Genomic DNA, 19,448 nt, shown 5'->3' on the forward strand with positions numbered 1-19,448 from the left:
CTTGCCCGCAAAGCCTCAGTGGTGTGGCCCCAGGCCTTCCCTCTCACTGTACTCCGAGCTCTTCTAGTCACTTGCTGTGCTCCTGCCGCATTGGTCTGCTTTTAATTCTGTAAACGTACCATGCTCTTTCCTGCCCAAAATGTTCTTCCCTTAACACCTCCCACTGCAGACTAAATGTTACCTCAGAAAACCTGTCCCCCCCATCTCCACTCCTTGTTTTCTGCTCTTTGTCCATTTGCTTCATAGCATTTATTATCACTAGGAATATGTATAATCTGCTAGACAGGGAAAGAGGGACTGTGTGTGTGTGTGTGTGTGTGTGTGTGTGTGTGTGTGTACATCAAACCCTATCCTAACCCCAGGGTTAGAATGGGACCTGGGAACTTGTATTTCTAAAAAGCTGCCTAGGTGCTTCTGTTAAGTAATTTGGCTTGGGAACCACTAGACTGGATGATTCCAAGAGCATCAAGCCAATCTTTTGTCAATTGCTAGCATTTTAATTGCAATGTGCTAATACATCTTTTACTCCTACCACAAGTGGTTGAGGAGTGGCCTAGGAGCCAGAAAGGCAGGCCAACCATTGGAAGGCCTTAGCAATAGACAGCAACCTGCAGGATGGTGGGGTCAGCGTTCCCAGAGGCTCAGATGACTTGATTTGTAACACAAAAGAATGTGGCAGCTCTCCACATCTGTCAGTCCACATGAATGGGGATGAGGTGGCATCTGAGAGAAGGAATGGCAAAGTGCAGGCTTGTTTACTTCAGTCTGTTTCTCCTAGACCTAATGTTATTCTCAGTTACATTAGGGAAACTGAGGCAGTGTACCACATTTTATGATTCCCCTCCCCCACCCCCCCCCACCCCCCAGATTTGCCCAGTGCATATCAATTGTGGGAAAAAAACAAGAAGAACAAACTTGAGCATTCTGGATTAAGGTGATATCACATCTTGATTTCATCAGAACATCAGAGTGGGTAAGGAAGGAGGACCCCTCCTCCCTTAATTTCTACTGCTTGAAACTGATATAAGCTTTGGCTAGATAAGCAAGAACTGGTTTAAGCCAATAAAAAATAAAATATCACATGACATTTACGCATATCACAGCGGTGTATTTATGCACTCAGTGAAAGGGAATGAACAATGGGGAGAGATCTCATGTCTAGGATATCATTAATCAATCCATTCAACAAATACTTATCTAGTACTTACTATGTGTCTGGCACTGTTCACAGCACTGGGGCTATACTGGGGAACATTGGGCAGTCACAGAGCCTGTGCACACCCATGCACACCCGTGCACACACAGGGGAGCCATGTCCATGAAAAACTAGTCAAATTCACATCAGGTAGTGAGGAGGGCTATAAGGAAAAATGGAGTAAGGGGACGGAGACCGAATGGTGGGGGTTCTCTCTTAGAGAGGTTGGGCCAGAAAAGGCCTGGAGTGGAGGAGGCATTGGTCAAAAGGAGGAAACAGAACCATGTAAACAATGTGGGAAGATCATTACTGACGGTGGGCACAGCAAAGAGAAGACCCCTGCAGGCCCCTGACATGCCAGGCAGGTATGGGGAACTCAAAGGCAGCTCCTTTAACCTGGATTAGCGTGAGTGGGTGGGAAGTGAAGAGGAGGAAAGCAGGCAGGTAAGGCCAGGACACACAAGGTCTCGAGCCTTATATGAATCAGATTTTGGCCTTTGTTCTAAGTGTGGGGGGAAGCCAGTGGAGGGTTCTGAGTAGAGCTATGACATGATCTGACTTCCCTTTTAATGCAACTGTCTAGCTGCTGGGTGGGGGAAGAACTTTGGAGAGGTAGGAACTCAGCCAGGAGACATTAGTCAGGTGGTTACAGCAGAAAGACAGGCTGGCAGCCGAAAGGTGGTAAGAAGTGGCCAGATTCTGGATGTACTTTGAAGGCAAAGCCAAAGGTATTTGCTGGGGTTTGAATACAGGGTCTGAGAGAAAGAGGAGTGGGGTATAACTCCAAGGATGGGGGCCTGAATGGAGAAGCCATTTCCTACAATGGGGAGGACCCAAGAAGGGCAGAGTACCTTGGGTGGAACCCAGGGTTTGGCTGTGGATCAGTTGAGTCTGGGTGGAGATATACAGTAAGCAGATGGCTCAGTGAGCCTGGAGCTGAGGAAAGAGGCCGAGCGAGGATGGGGCTAGAAATGTGGCAGTAACAGCATGGATGCGTGGAGGGAACAGGATTACTGTGTGTGGAGACAGAAGATATTTGGGCTGAGCCCTGGGGTCCTGCAACATTTCAGGCTTGGAAAGAGGAGGGCCTGGTGCTGATGAGTGAGAAAGTGCAGCCTGAGAGGTGGAGAAAAGCTAAGAAAGTGTGTGGGTCTCAGAAGTCAAGGAAGAAGGTGATTTGAGAGGGAAGGAATAACAAACTGAACAGAGGAAACCTCATTTCCTCATCTTCTCTGGCTAGATCCCAATCACCTCACAGAATTCGTCTGTTTGACTCGATCTCTCCACCAGAAAACTCCAAATATTTTGTGTTGGGGATTGAATGGAAATAGCCCTGATGTGAAACATAAGCCTGACAGAAATTTAGTAATACAGCAGAAAACTTCCTCCATAAGGCTGGCATCAAAGCACCCAGAGCATTAATTCCACTTTTCTAAGTTGCTAATTCCTTATCTTTTCCCCTGTCATCAAAATCCTCCAAAGTATGGCATATGACATTTATTTGAAAAATTGGAGATGCTAATTTTATTGAAATTTCCTTGAGATAAGTGGAATCACATTAGGATGATCAAATCCTTGGCTGAGAATCTTGACCGAATGATTTTGTGGCAACTGGCTATTTTCTGTAGGACCTGCTATGCTATGAAGTGATAGTAAGATCTGTGTGCAAGGCCCCACGTTTGGTTGAGAGCTCAGTACTCCTTCATTGCTAATTAAAGCAAACTGGAGCCTTCTCCCATAAAGCTATTGTTTGTTATGCCTGGAATTCTGAAGTGTTGGGCATAAAGAGAAGACCTGATGCCATATACATTCTAAACTTTGATTTTTATACCTCAAAATCCATAGGATCTCACATATTCACACGGTATATGTAAAAAGTACTTGGAGATTTCAATAATTGACAGGCATGAGGTGTAGAAGATATAGAAATACTCCCCCCAAAATATTTTCCATATTACAGTTCTCAGTCTACCTCTTGGGGAATCTTTGAAAGATGGGGACCCGCTCCATAGACAAATACTACATATACAACATTGACAATTTCAGAAGTGTTCATGGAATTCCTGAAGCCCTTCTATGCAGCCCCAAGTTCCATTAACTCTAAGTACCCTGAAATAAGTGATATCTACAGAATACACACACACACACACACACACACACACACACACACACACACACAGAAATTTATACGCTTGAGTATTTAATTTCAAGGGTTATGAAATAGTTTAAATCAAATACCATTCTGCACAGAAACTTTCTATTAACAATGTTGTATGGTATGGAAATCATACATTAGGGTCTGAAGCCAGCCTTCAGCCTATGGTTTACAAGCTACAGGCACTCAGCTAAACACTTTGAGCCTCAGTTTCCTCACTTGTAAAATGGGGGATTAGGGCTCAGGGCAACTGGAAGAATTGGAGGACGTACAAGTAAAATGCCTAGCACACAGTAGGTATCCAATAAGTTATTACAACATAATTATAAAGTTTAAAAAAAAATTTTTTTTTCAACGTTTATTTATTTATTTGGGACAGAGAGAGACAGAGCATGAACGGGCGAGGGGCAGAGAGAGAGGGAGACACAGACTCGGAAACAGGCTCTAGGCTCTGAGCCATCAGCCCAGAACCCGACGCGGGGCTCGAACTCACGGACCGCGAGATGGTGACCTGGCTGAAGTCGGACGCTTAACCGACTGCGCCACCCAGGCGCCCCATAAAGTTTTTTTAAATAATCAAATTTTATTGTAAATTTGAGACCATGATGATCACATATTTCATTCTGGTCCAGAAAAATAATTATCTATAGGGATGCCTCGTGGCTCAGTCGGTTAAGCATTCAACTCACAGCTCAGGTCTTTTTTTTTTTTTAAAGAGAGAGAGAGTATGGGTGGGGGCGAGAGGCAGAAGGGGGGAGAGAGAGAATCTTAAGCAGGCTAGAATGTGACTCTGGGATCATGACTTTAGCCAAAATCAAGAGTCTGATGCTCAAGTGACTGAGCAACCCAGGGGGCCCTGAGCTCAGGTCTTAATGTCAGTTTGAGTTCAAACCCCACATTGGGCTCCATGCTGGGCATGAAGTCTATTTAAAATAATAATAATAATAATAATAACAACCTATATTAATTACCCATGCAAGGCAATATAACATGAGAGGAACATCATCCTATTATAATTCTGTTTAATGTTATCAGGCTGCCATCAGCATAGAAAATATATGTGATGTGAGTCCTGTGTTGAATCCAAACATTCAATGAATAAGAGATAAAAAGCTCAGGTCATGATCTCACAGTCATGAGATTGAGCCCTGTGTTGGGCTCTGTGCTGACAGTGCAGAACCTGCTTGGGATTCTCTCTTTCCCTCTCTCTCTGCCCCTCTCCCACTTGTGCATGTCCTCTACCTCTCTCCCTCTCTCTCAAAATAAATAAAAAATAAACATTAAAAAAAAGTTTTTTTAATGTTTATTTATTTTTTGAGAGAGACAGTGGGGGAGGGGCAGAGAGAGGGAGAGAGAGAGAAGGAGAGAGAGAATGCCAAGCAGGCTCTGTGCTATTAGCACACAGCCCAATGTGGGGCTTGAACCCCACCAAACTGTGAGATCATGACCTGAGCTGAAACCAAGAGTTGGACACTTAACCAACTGAGCCACCCAGGTGCCTCACAAAATGAACACTTTTTTTTTAATTAAAAAAAAAATAGGGCACCTGGGTGGCTCAGGAGGTTACACGTCCAACTTGGGCTTAGATCATGATCTCACAGCTCATGGGTTCAGGCCCCTCATTGGGCTCTGTACTGGGCTCTGAGCTCCGAGTCTGGAGCCTACTTTGGAGTCTGTGTCTCTGTCTCTCTCCCCTGCTCACAATCTGTGTCTCTCTCAAAAATAAAACATTAAAAAAAAAAAAAGGATAAGAGGTAAGAAAAGGGGCACCTGGGTGGCTCAGTAGGTTAAGCATCGTACTCTTGACTTCAGCTTAGGTCACAATCTCATGATTCATGAGTTTGAGCCCCACATTGGGCTCTGCGCTGACAGCAAGGAGCCTGCTTGGGATTCTCTCCTTCCCCCTCTCTCTGCCCCTTCCCCCCCTCAAAATAAATAAACTTAAAAAAAAGTTTAAAAAAAGGTATAATGTAGCAAATAGATTTTTTTTAATGTTTATTTGAAGAGAAAGAAAGAGAATGCATGAGCACAAGCAGGGGAGAGGCACAGAGAGAGGGAGAGACACAGAATCCCAAGCAAGCTCCATGCTGTCAGCACAGACCTGGACATAGGGCTTGATCTTGGGAACTATGAGATCATGACCTGAGCCAAAATCAAGAGTTTAATTGACTGAGGCACCCAGGTGCCCCACAAATAGATTTTTCTTAATCAAAATTTCAACTGTGTGATGAAACACATCTTTATTTATATGTTCTAATGAATCATATAACTCAATATCTGTATGTATTATAAACGAGGAAAATGCCAAGTTAATAAAGTCCCAGCCAACTGAACTCTGCCAGCTTGTATATGCACAGCATTTTTAAAGTTCATGTTCAAAACCATGAGATGTTCTTTTAAAATAATTAAAACTTGACATATATGAGATAGAGGCAGGAAAACAGCAGTTAATCTAAAAGACATTCTATTCTTTGACGAGATTTAATAAAGTTGAAGATTGTGTTCTCAATGAGGCTCTATAACTAGGTCAATTGCTAATTACACTATTTGTCTGAAGCCATACTATTGAGAAATAGAAAATTTTTTCTCATACTGAGTCCAGAATATTCCTAGTTTTCTGGTAAAATTACTAGTTGGATCTCTATCCATGATTTTTATGGGAGTCACTGTTTTTAATCCATCAAAGTTAAATGTCTGTTCTATGTAGGACCACTCAGCATCCCTAGTGATCCTCTGTTGGAAGAATTCAGCTGAGTTTGACCGAGTTTGGAATCAACATGAGTCAATAAACACTAAATTCGATTATTTTATGTCTTAAAATAAGACAGCAGAAAACATTTTCCAACGGGAATATCTTCTGTTCCTTTAAAGATATCTCTAAAATTTGGTTAAGTGGGTAGAATTCTAGAAATACAAGGCTGAGGTGGAAAAAGCTCCCATTTAGAGAGCAATACAACAGTGTTGCCAAATGTCTGCTCAATACACCTACTCTGCTGGGTTTCTGGTACAGATCGGTATCTAGTGGGAATTTGTGGATACATCTTCAAAGCGCATGCTCTTGGGAAAAACGGATTTTTGCACACACTCAGAAGTGCTATAGGAATGTTTATTTCAGCTGTACAGAACCCTGAAGTAAAGAGTAAAGAGACACATGACTGTGGGAAGGCAGTGATTTCCAACATTTTCCTACCCTGACATGGCTGAGGTAAGAGCGGTGATTCCCACGATCACATGGAGGTAGGTTATCAGATCTGGACTAGAGACAGGATAATTTTCTGTATACATAGTACATATGGGAAATCACTGGAATAAAGAGGAAAGCATACCAGATAACCAGCTGACACTATGTGGTTTGAGCAAATCACTGGACACTTGAGACCTCTGTTTCTTCACCCGTGAAACAATGGGTTTTGAGACAGATAGTCTCAATGGCTCTTCACTCTAAACTCAAATATCAAGACTCTATCATAATGAAACTGAAGTTCAAAAGTCTGGGATGATGAAGTTCAAAAGTCTGGGATGATTTGAGTGTTGATGGCTCAAAATCTCTTCCAAGCTTAAAACTCTCTAAATCTGGGACACCTGGGCACCTGGGTGGCTCAGTTGGTTGAGCATTAACTTCATTCAGGTCATGATCTCACAGTCTATGAGTTCGAGCCCCAAGTCAGGCTCTGTGCCCACAGCTCAGAGCCTGGAGCCTGCTTCAGATTCTGTGTCTCCCTCTCTCTCTGCCCCACCCCCATTCACACACACACACACACACACACACACACACACACACACACACACACTCTCTCTCTCTCTCTCTCTCTCTCAAAAATAAACTAAAGACATGAACAAATTTTTTTAATCTGGGACACCTGGCTGTCTCAGTCAGGAGAGCATGCAACTCTTGATCTCAGGGTTGTAAATTCGAGTCCCACATTGGGTGTGGAGGTTACTTAAAAATAAAATGTTCAGGGGCACCTGGGTGGCTCAGTTGGTTAAGCATCCGACTTTGTGAGTTCGAGTCCTGCACTGGGCTCTGTGCTGACAGGTCAGAGCCTAAAGCCTGCTTTGGATTCTGCATCTCCCTCTCTCTCTGCCTCTCTTTCTCTCTTTCTCAAAAAATAAATAAAACATTTTTTAAAAATTTAATAAAAAATAAATAAATAAAATCTTTAAAAAATGTTTAAAAATCTTATAAAAATAAAATAAATCAGACCCTCTAATTCTACACGTTTCTCTAATGGAAGTGACAATTCTATGGTAAAAACAAAAACAAAAACAAAAACAAAAACAAAAAAAAAACAACAACAAAATTCAACTCCCATGTGGGCCCTGAATCTATCAGAGAGGTACTTAAGCATTAAGCATCCTTTTTGTTTAAACAAAACTACATCTTCAATAAATAAATAACAAGGAAAAAAGAGAAAGAGAGAATCCTATAGGTTAATAGAAGCTCTTGTCATATCACCTAACTGTACCATGCTTAGATCCTGAGTTGAACAGTAAAACAACCCAAGAGACAACCAGGGGAATTGGAACATTGATTACTAACAGGGTATTTGATGATATTAAGGAATTGTTAGTTTTTCTAAGTGTGATGATGGTAATGGTGCTGTGTTTTTTAAAAGAATTTTAATTATTTATTTATTTATTCATTTATTTGAGAGACAGAAAGGAGAGAGAGAGAATCTGATGCGGGGTTCGATCTCCTGACAGAGAGATCATGACCTGAGCTGAAGTCAATAGTTATGTGTGTTTTTTTTTCCCAATGTTTATTTAGTTTTGAAGGAGAGAGAGAGAGAGAGAGAGAGAGAGAGAGAGAGAGAGAGAGAGGGAGGGAGTGGGGGAGGGGCAGAAGAGAGGGAGACACAGAATCTGAAGCAGGCTCCAGGCTCCAGGCTCTGAACTGTCAGCACAGAGCCCGACATGGGGCTCAAACTCACAAGATCATGACCTGAGCCCAAGTCAGACGCTTAACCAACTGAGCCACCCAGGTGCCCCAAGAGTTCTTATCATTTGGAGATACTTACTGAAATACTTATGGATGAGATGATATATCTGAGATTTGTTACAAAATAATCTAGTTGGGGAGACGAAGCCAGTACAAATGAAATAATACTGGCCATGGCTGATACTCACTGAAGCCGGGACATGGATATATGGGATTTCCTTACATTCGTCTATGTTTGCATGTGTTCTCAATTTCCCATAATCAAAATTTGTTAAAGGATACCTTGAACACATGTTGTTTTTATAATTAATCTACCTTAGTTTCTTTTTAAGAGCTGTAAACAAACTCAATCAGCTGTAAATTCAGTCATCTAAAATTAAGATCGACATTCACAGATCATGTTCTTGGGCTATGTATTAACAGTTGAAATGATCACAGAACAAGCTATACTTTTGACCAAAGTGGAATTACCATAAAAGTAATCACTCTAAAAAAAAAATCACTCTAATATTCTTAAAGTTATCAGTAGCTTTTTATTCAAAAATGTTTTAGATCTTTCTTTTTATTCAAGGAAACAGTGTCCTTAAAAACAGTAATGGAAGAAAAAGTCATGCCTCTCAAAGTTATTTTAACTAAAGAATTTATACTTTTGGAAGGGCGCTTGAGGTCTTCTATTTGAATCTCCAGTTTCTTCATCTTTATTAACAGATGAAATATTTAATTGTTTAAAAGACTATTCCAAGAAAATTGAACCTACCATAAGCATAGGACCAGAGGTTCAAGTTCAGAAGACCCAGGAAAACACTTCAGAGGGGAGTCCTTATTATTTGTTGTATAAAACTTTGGAAGACAACCCAGAATGCAGTGCTGGTTGGGTACCACTCTTTTCCCATCTGGCTCTCGTCTTGAATATGCTCTACTCCTACCCAGGCAGGGCCCGCTGGAAAATGTGCCACGGTTGCCACTCTGAAGGACTTGTGTTTCTGCCAGGAACAGTCACCATGAATACACAGTGCTCAAGGAATTTGTATTTATCATTTAGGATATTAAAAATGCATACAATAATCAAATTGAAGACCAAAAGATAGTTTTTGAGAAAGAATCTAGCTCTATAACATACACAGAGAGATGAAACCAACCCTCAGTGAAAGAATGGACTCATTCAGACAGAAGTCAACCGTCAGAAGAACTTTAGCTTCACGAATTAACCATGGATTCTACTGCCAACACTACCAGCACATATTCTATTGCTTTGGGGATCGTGTACCTCTCTTGAGTTAATCTTTGAATACAAATGGATCTACTTCAATCTTGAAATGAAATCTCATGCTAGACTAGTTTTCACTTATGCTTAAGATATTTTAAATCTTAAGATGTTTTAAAATTCAAAATCCAGTTCTCTGATGGAAAATAACTTAGCGCCTTATAAATCAACTTTAAAAGAAACAAAAACAAGATAAAAAGATGGAGCACTATTTGAAAGGTCATGTCTAGAATAGATAGCACTATACTCCTATAGGAACTGGGAGCTCTAAACCAAGTCCCACAGCCTGGTCAGACTTTATCACCTTGAACTGTAATTGCTTGAGAAGCACCTGGTCCCGCTTCCACTAGCCCGTGAGTTTCTTGTGCATCTCATCTTTGTATCTGCAACAAGTACAGACCCCTCAGAACATGACTGGTGAATGTTAGCTGAATAAGGGAAGCAGGTATATGGGGGACATGGGGGGAAAATGCATTACAGACATATTGAGTGCCCTGGTTTCCTCACCATAAGTTGGTGAGGAATCATGACTTACCTCGCGATGACTTATGAGAATATGAGAAGTTCCAGGAAAGTTTAGGTAAAATCAAGTACTTGAAAATCAAATACTTGCTATTTAAGCCAGAGGAATCTGCTATTTAAAGGAACTCTATGGTGAAGCCATGTAATAGGGAATAATCAACCGCCTTTGTAATGAAAACATACATTTTATATTCTGAGTTTGCTTTAAGCAGGAGACACCTGGCACAAATCCACTTCCCCTCCCCATCTCTCGACCAACCCTATTTTACACTGTCTGAAGCTCTCAATCAGTATAAAAGGAGATAAAACAAACTGATATAATCCAGCTTCTGGACAAGTTTCATCAGTATTGCCTGTGCCCTATTTTTAATTTCAGATGGCAAGAAAGTTCCCCTATAATGGAGTCCTGGAGGGCAGCCAACGCTCCATGGAAGCCAGGCTATGGGCTATTCAGCTTCCCTTGGTTGATATGGGATGGTCAAATAAGAGTTCTTGAGTGGGGAGCTAACGAGCAAGTCCACAGCATGTCCCTAAAGCATAACTTTTTTATTATTTTTTTTTCTTTTCCAAAATTTTATTTAAATTCTAGTTAGTTAACATAGAGTGTGAATTGATTTCAGGAGTAGTGATTCCTCACTTACATATAACACCCAGCCCTAGAGCACATCTTTAAAATAAAACCCAAAGCAACAAAGTGGTCGTCTTTTATGAATTGGCACAGGCCTGAGTCCTAGTCAGAGATGCTGGGCATACAAACAGTAGGCATTTGATAGGCACTTGTTAGTTGGTCCCAAGGTAAAAATATGATTCAAGTGACAAGTTTCAGAAGCTGTAGCCAGGGAGACAGTTTTGGGCAGAAGGAAAGACTCAGTGTAGCACTAATTTATAAACAAACACAAGCAGAAGCTGTCATGTCTAGGCCAGCCACAGCAATAAGGGTAGACAGTGACCAACAGATTGATTTCATAGTCAAAGGTATAAAGTTTCACAGAGCTATATAGCAGGGTTGCCAGATTCAGCAAATGAAAATACAGGATGCCCAGTTAAATTTGAATGGCAGATAAACGACTGATCAAAGTACTTTTTTAAGGTAAGTATTCCCAAATACTGTATGAGACAGATTTATGCAAAAGAAATTATTCATTGTTTATCTGACATTCAAATTTAACTGAATGCCCTGTATTTAATCTGGCGATCTTCCTCTAGAGAGTAGAAACATGGTGAATCTCAGATGACCTTACTCCATTTAGGTTTCCAAAACACTGTCCACAGAAATGCATATGGACCTCAGATATGGATAATGAAGAATCTACTTTCTTTTTTTATTTTTTTTTTTAATTTTTTTTTTAACGTTTATTTATTTTTGAGACAGAGAGAGACAGAGCATGAACAGGGAAGGAGCAGAGAGAGAGAGAGACACAGAATCTGAAACAGGCTCCAGGCTCTGAGCTGTCAGCACAGAGCACGACGTGGGGCTTGAAATCACGGACTGTGAGATCATGACCGGAGCCGAAGTCGGACGCTTAACCGACCAAGCCACCCAGGCGCCCCAAGAATCTACTTTCTTAAGAGTAATCAACAAAATGTTGATCCGAGTTGCCTCCTCCTAGGCCACAGTGAAGGGAAGGACAAAAGAATAACACCATTAGGATGGGGTTTCTCAACCTTAGCACTATTAACATTTGGAGTCAAATAATTCATTGGCGGGGCCCTCCCGTGCATTGCACGGTGTTTATTTTAGCAGCATCCCTGGCTTCCACCCGCTAGATGCCAGTAGCATACTCTACCCCACCCCACCCTACCCTGAGTTATGACAATCAAAAATGTTTCCAGATATTGCCAAATGTCCCCTGGGGGCAAAATCTCCTCCAGTTGAAACCACTGAATTAGAAGAAATGGTCAAATAAACAGAAAGTGTCATATCCATTAACCAGTGGTCACATAACAAAAGATTCTTCTCAAGGGAAAAATTCTCAGCTTGCCCTGGATGCCCTCAAGCCCGTAATAAGGATGAGAGGCCTAGTCATTTCAGCTAAGACAATCAAAAACCCCTCATCTGCCCCAAGTGCTAGAGAAGAATCTTTGGTGAGCCAAGCCAATGAAGCTCTGCATGGCAGTGCGCACATCACAGCAAGCAGGGCGTCGTACACAGCCTTTGAAGACGTTCCTTTTAAGTTAACCTCCCTTCCAACTAAACTTTTTCCAAATCTCTTCCTGCCATTTGGAAGTTGAGTGATTCTCAGCTGAAAAGGCCTGTATATACGAGGTGCAGATGGCGGCAGTTACGGCCCTCACCAGATGCTGCAGTCTCTAATTTGATTGAAAGGATATAATTAGACAACAGAAACACTTTAATGAAAGAGCAAAACATGGAGGGAGGGAAGGATTGAAGGCCCTTAACTGATGCCAAAACACCCACCAGTAATAGAGGCTTTGAGTCTGGGGAAAGGGAAGGGGAAAGCCCCTTAAAAGGACAGTCCCCATCCTGTTTATTTCCCCATAGACATAGGAATAGGAATTTTATTATTGTAGATTTCCACTGTATTTTATGTGGGAACAATCTGATTAAAACCAGAAGAGTCTTCGGAAGAACATCAAAGAAAAACAAATATGGCTTCTGTGGTCATTATTAAAAATATTTTTACCAGCCCAATAATCATCTTTGAAGATGAATTTTTATAGATTGAACAGCAGCAAGTAATTTACATACTGTGATGGCACTGGTTAAGGATCGCTACCATCGTAGAAGAGGACTGCTTGGTCGCCATGTTTTCACGCAACTTTAGGCCACCAAGGAACACGGACAGCCATTTAACCTATCTGCTTGGAAGGCATGAAGAAACCACGCAGAGTGAGTTGTACATGCTGATGCTGCAACCATTTTGGATCGTCTTTAAAAGTTGCTTATGCAGTTTTTACTATTTCCTAGCTTTCAAACTTTGAGTGTGAGTATACTGCTCTGGTTCTAACCAAGAATCTAACCAAACTGAAAGAAATCCCGCCCTCAAAGTCTGAAGTTGCTAATGTGGTGTGACACTGGGGTTTGGAAGCGGCTGCAGGCTCCCCAGCCCACTAGAAGCAGGGCCCGCCCTTGTGGTAAATTGAACAATAAAAGTTTAATGCTTTGGCAACTTGCCAAGGATTAAATCAGTGGCAAGAGAAACTGGAGGCTGGGCCTAGCAGAGGAGCAGCCCCTAGAAGGTCCTGTTATAATTGAGAGGAATAAAGGCAACCTTGCATGTCAGATGGCCTAAAATCTTTTGTCTGTGAGAGATGCTTCCCAGCACCCAACTTCATTTGTCTTCAGACTTACAAGGCCAGGGTGCCTGGCTGGCTCAGTTGGTGGAGCTTGCAACTCGAATCTCAAGGTTGTAAGTTCAAGCCCCACGTTGGGTGTAGAGGTTACTTAAAAATAAAATCATAACACACACACACACACACACACACACACACACACACCAAAAAAACTGTTCCAAGTCCAGGCTAGGGAAGGTGTTTTCCTAGAAAGAAGATTAAAAGCGGGTGGGAGGAGTAGGGAGCAGGGGATTTCCTTGGAGGAGGAGAAGCAAACTTCTATATAGTGGCTATTTTTGAGAAGTATGAACACCCTTCTGACATTTCTACAATGGCCTCTCTCCTTTCTCTGTTCAGTCGGAATCCAGGATAATGTCTCAGAGGTGAGGTCTGGGGAAGAAGCCACTGTCGTCTTGAGAAGACAATACTAAAGACCACAGAGAGAGGGAAAAACAGAGTGAACTAGGGCTGCTCGTCCTGGACTAACACATCCGGGTTCCAGCTGGACTCTCAAGGTCAAACTGAATATGGAAGGAATGTCAGTCATTGTTCTGCCCCACTCAGGGGCCCCGCACAGTGAGCCAGCCAGAAACCAACCTGCCAAGTGGCATCAGGGGGCTTGGGGAGATCTCACCTCAAAACTTCCATAGGTAGTTTTCTATGGGACACATTCATTTCCTCCTCTGTTGTCCTAATTCAGGAGGCAAAAACTTCGGCAAAAGCTACAGATCCAAACTTCCGGCCTCTCTCAAGTGTTTTGCATTAACTGTTCCACAGTACAAACACAATCAACTTGGTATGTTTGAATGCTTCACTTTGTTTTTCAAAAATGTTTTAATTAAAACAAAATAATCAGCCATGCTAAGCACATTGTTGTGTTTTAAAGGCCACTTTAAAAATGAGGACAGAACCATGAAAATAAAATTCAATTGTTTAGGAAAGTGATAGAAGTTTGTTTTCTTCTTCCTCTTCTCCTTTTTTTTTTTTTTTTTTTTTTTTTTTTCTGGCTGTTTTTCTGTGTCTCAGGCTGGTGCCACCTGCTGCCTGGGCTTTCCTCTGAGAAACAGATCTCTCAACCGTTTGCTCCAAGCAACATCTGCATAGTTGAACAAACATGGGCCAGTTCCAAGGCAGACACTATTTTCTGTATGTAGCACACACTGAACCATACTGAATTTCTTCTTAAGGCATTTTTTAAAGCATTATTAAAGATCCAAATGTATGTGCATGAACTTCCCCTCATGTAGCTTTTTAAAAAAATTGTGGTTAAATATACATAAAATTTACCATTTTAATCATTTCTACTGTATGTCTCTTAAAATTAGTTAATAGTAAAAGGAAAATGGTTCATTTTTTCACCAAAATCAAGCCTCCTTTTCACCTTTCCAGACCAGTGAACACTGGAAAAAAATCAATACACATGGACCTTGAGTAGGACTTGCCAAGTATAGCCTTGGGCCCAATCTGGCCCACTCCCTGACTTTGTATAGCCCATGAGCTAAGAATGGTTTTTAAAATTTTAAATGATTGAAAACAATCAAAAGAACGATATTCTGGGGGCACCTGGGTGGCTCGGTTAAGCGACCGACTCTTGATTCCGGCTCAGGTCATGATCTCATGGTTTGTGAGCTCAAGCCGCGCCTGCTCGAGATTCTCTTTCCCTCTCTCTTTGTCACTCACCTGCTCCTGCACATGTTCTCTCTCCCCGCTCCCCCGCCAAAATAAATAAACAAATAACCTTTTAAAAAAATGAATAGTATTTTGTGACACATAAAAATTATATGAAATTTTCAAATTTCAGTGTCCCTAAAGTTTTATTAGAATATAGCCATGCCCATTCATTTATATTTGTCTCTGGCTGCTTTTGCCCTACAAAGTCAGAGTGGAGTAATTGCAACAGAGACGGTACAGAGCCCACAAAGCCCAAATTATTTACTGCCCTTTACAAAAAATGTCTGCTGGGGCACCTGGGTGGCTCAGTTGGTTGAACATCTGACTCTTGATTTCGGCTCAGGTCAAGATCTCAGGGTTGTAGGACTGCACCCTGCATCAGGCTCTGCACTAAGTGTGGAGCGTGCTTGGGATTCTCTCTCTCTCTCTCTCTCTCTCTCTCTCTCTCTCTCTCCCCCCCCCTTTCCCCATCTCTTGCTTGCTCTTTCTCTCTCAAGAGAAAAAAAAAAAAAAAAATGGAGCACCTGGGTGGCTCAGTCAGTTAAGCTTCCAACTTCAGCTCAGGTCATGATCTCATGGTTCACGAGTTTAAGCCCTCTGTCAGGCTCTGTGCTGACAGCTCAGAGCCTGAAGCCTGCTTCGGATTCTGTGTCTCCCTGTCTCTCTGCCCCACCCCTGCTTGTGCTCAGTCAGTCTCTCTCTCTCTCTCAAAAATAAATAAAAACATTTTTTTAAATTAAAAAAAAAGTCTGCTAACATCTGACCTAGGCCCTCAGATGGCATTAGAGGCCCCCCAAATTCTAAACTAAAGATGTTACATTGCCCATCACCAAAAATCCCTAATCTGTATATTGTAAAGGTATCTAAAGCAATATATTTTATCTTCATCATTTATTGCTGTTGCTTTAACTATGCTAAATAGTGATATTATCAATAATGTCTATATTAAGTACACCAACTTGTTGTTTATTAGTAGTGAGCCTAAATGGAACTTCTTTGTGCTTTCAGATTTATAAATGGTCTCATTGCATATCTCAAACATTAATTTCTTTATTTTTATTTTTTAAGTTATTTATTTATTTTGAGAGAGGAGAGAGAGAGAGAGAGAGAATCCCAAGCAGGCTCTGCACTGTCATCGTGGAGCCTGACATGGGGCTTGAACCCACGAACAAACCATGAGATCATGACTTGAGCTGAAATCAAGAGTTGGACATTCAACAAACTGAGCCACCCAGGCACACCGCCGCATATCTCAAACACAGAAATATCTTTGTCTAGGAGCCCAAACAAATTTTCATAGAAACACCAGAGTTCTTTGATATCAGGTCAATTTTGACAGGTTTGTGTTTCTTAAAATACTCAAAGCATAAAAATAATGAGTCGACATGAAAGCATGTTAGTCCTCTTCACTCCTATCAGCCCCTGTGTTGCATTCAGGTAAACTAACATTAATGAAGTCCCTAAGAAGGACAGGGCTCTATACTGTATGAAGCTGTCACTGTTCACTGAACTTACAGGCTCTACAGCAAGACATACTACTGGCTAACAGGCTGAATGCCAGATGAGGATTTAGAGGAGAATGAGCATCATAAGGTATTCACAGCAAATGTAACCTGAGTTGAGAAGCTCTGTGGATGCACACCTGACAGCCCCCAAAGGCAGTGAAACAGCCAAGCAGGTAGTTTGCCTTAGGTGGAAAGCTGAGATAGCAACAATCCCGCCCAGCCTTCTCTACTTTTCCTACCTCTAGGCTCTCCCCTGCAGGTCAGTAAATTCCAAATGGGAGCCCACTTCAGAGAGCTCATTAGCCCTAGGGCCCTGGCTACCTTCCTCCTAGAAAGGAAAGTCTAGATTCCACCATCAACTTCTGCCCTTATCAGTTGTGAAGGAAGGGAGAGAATCTCAAAGGAAGAATGGAGAGGAGAAGGGAGATCATTTGGGGTTGGTTATACACTGTAATTAGAACTAGCATTGATGGGGAATGAGCTAACTGTTTTTATAAAGTCAGCATTCAAAAATGCAAACCACCAGTAATTTAAATATTACAAAATTGTGCAGAATATAAGTATTGAAATAATTTTTTCCATCCACAAAATTTCAGAGAAAATTACAGTATCAAAAAATATAAAATGGCAAGTTTGGCATATCCTCAAGGATTTAAGAAACTAGTAGGCAGGCTTGAGACAGGATGTGATGCTGAAGACCATGTGGTATCTCCCTAAAACTGCTTCTGGAACTAAAGAGGAAAATCCTGACCAGGGCACAAAAGCCCTGGTATACCAAGATGGTAGGAAACAGAGCTGGTGAGGCTTACTGGAGCAGGAACTTGGGCCACTTCTCATAAATCATCTCACAATGGTTATTTATTTGTCTCTAACTCACACTCCTAAATAAAAGCGCACCAAGGTTTCAGGTTCAAACTGCCTAAGAGCTGCTGCACTGACCCCTCCTAGCAAAGCAAGGATGTCTGCGGAGAGGATGCCACCTTCTAACAAACATAAGCAGAGTTGAGTCACTTAACACTTTTCAGAGCTACTACTCTGCCCTTTCCAGAAGGGGAACCAGTTTATTTCCACCCATACCTCTCTCTCCATAGAGGACATTAAATCCTGACCACACACAGATGGCAAAGTGGAACTAAGGGGTTACTAGGTTACAGTTATGTTGACATATCCTGGCTCTTGGAAAGATCCTCCTTCATTCTTCTCATACGGCAAATAGCAGAAGAGATCAAACTTCTGTAGCAGTTTTTGCAGAAGCCCCCAACAAAGCTGCCGATCACTCAGAAACCACTTCCTGAGCCTAAAGTTAACAGTACTTGGAGACCCCTTTCTATTGATCTAAAGCCAAGCTTTGCCTTTTACAGGGCTTAGCCAGACTGGAAGCTCATAGCATTCTCAGGGCAAATGAGGTGTCTAGCACTTGGTGAACTGTGAAGCACTATAAAAAGTATTATTAAAATATGTTTATTGACTGCCTTCTGTATGTGGGTGTTACCACATCAGGCAAAGGGAGTTCTCATTATCTCTCCTTTACCGATGAGGAAACTGAGGTTCTGAGAGCAGAGTCATGGCCCAAAATCACACAGTAAGTGACAATACCAAGTTCTACCACCTCCCCCCCCCCCTTTTTTTTTTAACTAATCCAAGCTGGTAGGTAAACAAAGCAACTGAGTTTTCTTTCAGCAACAAGCTCCTGTCATTCCAGCAACACAGTCTGCGACTTTGGGTGGAGAACCCTTAGCCGGTTTTCCTACTCCGGCAAACCTGTAATGAACCCTTCCCGTCCCTTTCACGAATGCCCAACTCTCAACACCCAAACAACCTGCAGAGAAATGTAACCAGGCCAGACAACGCCCTCGTGCCTGCTCTTCAACTTGGAGAGAGTTCTGCGAAGAAGGGTGTGGATGGAAGCTAAGCAAAGTCCCCGCTTCCATCCTAGTCCAGGGCCCCACCTCGGGAAGCCCTGGCCTTAGCCTTGGCCTGGGAGTGGGTGACTGTTTAAAGTGTGGGATTACCTGGGACAAGGGGCTCTGCACTGCACCCTCGGGATAAGCACCCTAAGATCTGTAGGGGAGGTTTCCCATCACCCCTTCCTTCCCCTCACCAAGCTAGGCCCGCACCTGGGTTTGGGGAAGCTCAAGCGGCCCCGGAGGTAAGGAGGGGACGTCCCGGCTGGGTACAGCGGGTCGTCCCGAGCCTCGGACCTGCCTCTTGCAGGGCAGGCAAATCAACTCGACTCCTCGAGAGGCAGAAAGTACAGTGCTGGGCAGGCGGGCGCAGCCGGGGACCTGGCAGAGGGGCTGGGCGCCCGCTCCGCTCGCCTCCGCACCCGCTCCTGAGCCGGGAGGCACACGAGGGCTGGGGACGCGGGGGACGTCGTCGTGGGTCTCGCGAAGGGATCCTGGCCCGGGGGTGTCGCTGAGGCCCTTGGGGAGGGGGTGTAGCGTCTCGAGGGAGGGTACGCCACTGAGAGACGGGGCGGGATCCCAGAGGGCTGGGGCAGAGGGGGCATCCCGGCCCGAGGGGAGACGCTGAGGAACTTGAGCAGGGGTTCCCGGGTCCTCAGGCTGGGGAGACCTGCCAGCCCGGGAGGCGTCTCTGAGGAGCTTGGCGAAGGGATCCCTAGAATAGGTACTGGGGCAGACAGGGCGCCCCGGCCCGGGGGGCGTCACCGAGGGGCCTGAGGGGGAGTCTCGGGTCCTGGGGCTAGGACCGCCCCGGCCGGGGGGCGTCGCTGAGGGGCTGGGAGAAGGAGTCCCGGGAGGTGGGAGCTACGGGTTGGGTCCCCCCAGGCGGGCCGGCCCGCGTCGCCCCTCGGGCGAGCTCGGCGCAGGGCGGGCGCCGGGGCTCGCTCACTCACCGGGTCCGGGGCCGAGGCCGGGGCTGGGCGCGGGCCGGGCCGCCAG

At 43.3% G+C, this 19,448-nt stretch overlaps 1 protein-coding gene across 1 annotated transcript in view; it reads right to left on the reverse strand.

Moving 5' to 3' along the window:
* The window catches only part of KREMEN1 (kringle containing transmembrane protein 1), a gene marked incomplete at its 5' end in the record, with an annotated part of 73,532 nt that extends 54,084 nt beyond the window's left edge, over positions 1-19,448 (reverse strand). The window contains one exon of the mRNA XM_040463892.1: positions 19,403-19,448. Within this exon, the coding sequence (XP_040319826.1) occupies positions 19,403-19,448 (46 nt within the window). The remainder of the gene's footprint in view (positions 1-19,402) is intronic.

This window comes from Herpailurus yagouaroundi, unplaced genomic scaffold (assembly GCF_014898765.1).
Source record: "Herpailurus yagouaroundi ecotype Mexico unplaced genomic scaffold, PumYag 428, whole genome shotgun sequence".
NCBI lineage: Eukaryota > Metazoa > Chordata > Mammalia > Carnivora > Felidae > Herpailurus > Herpailurus yagouaroundi.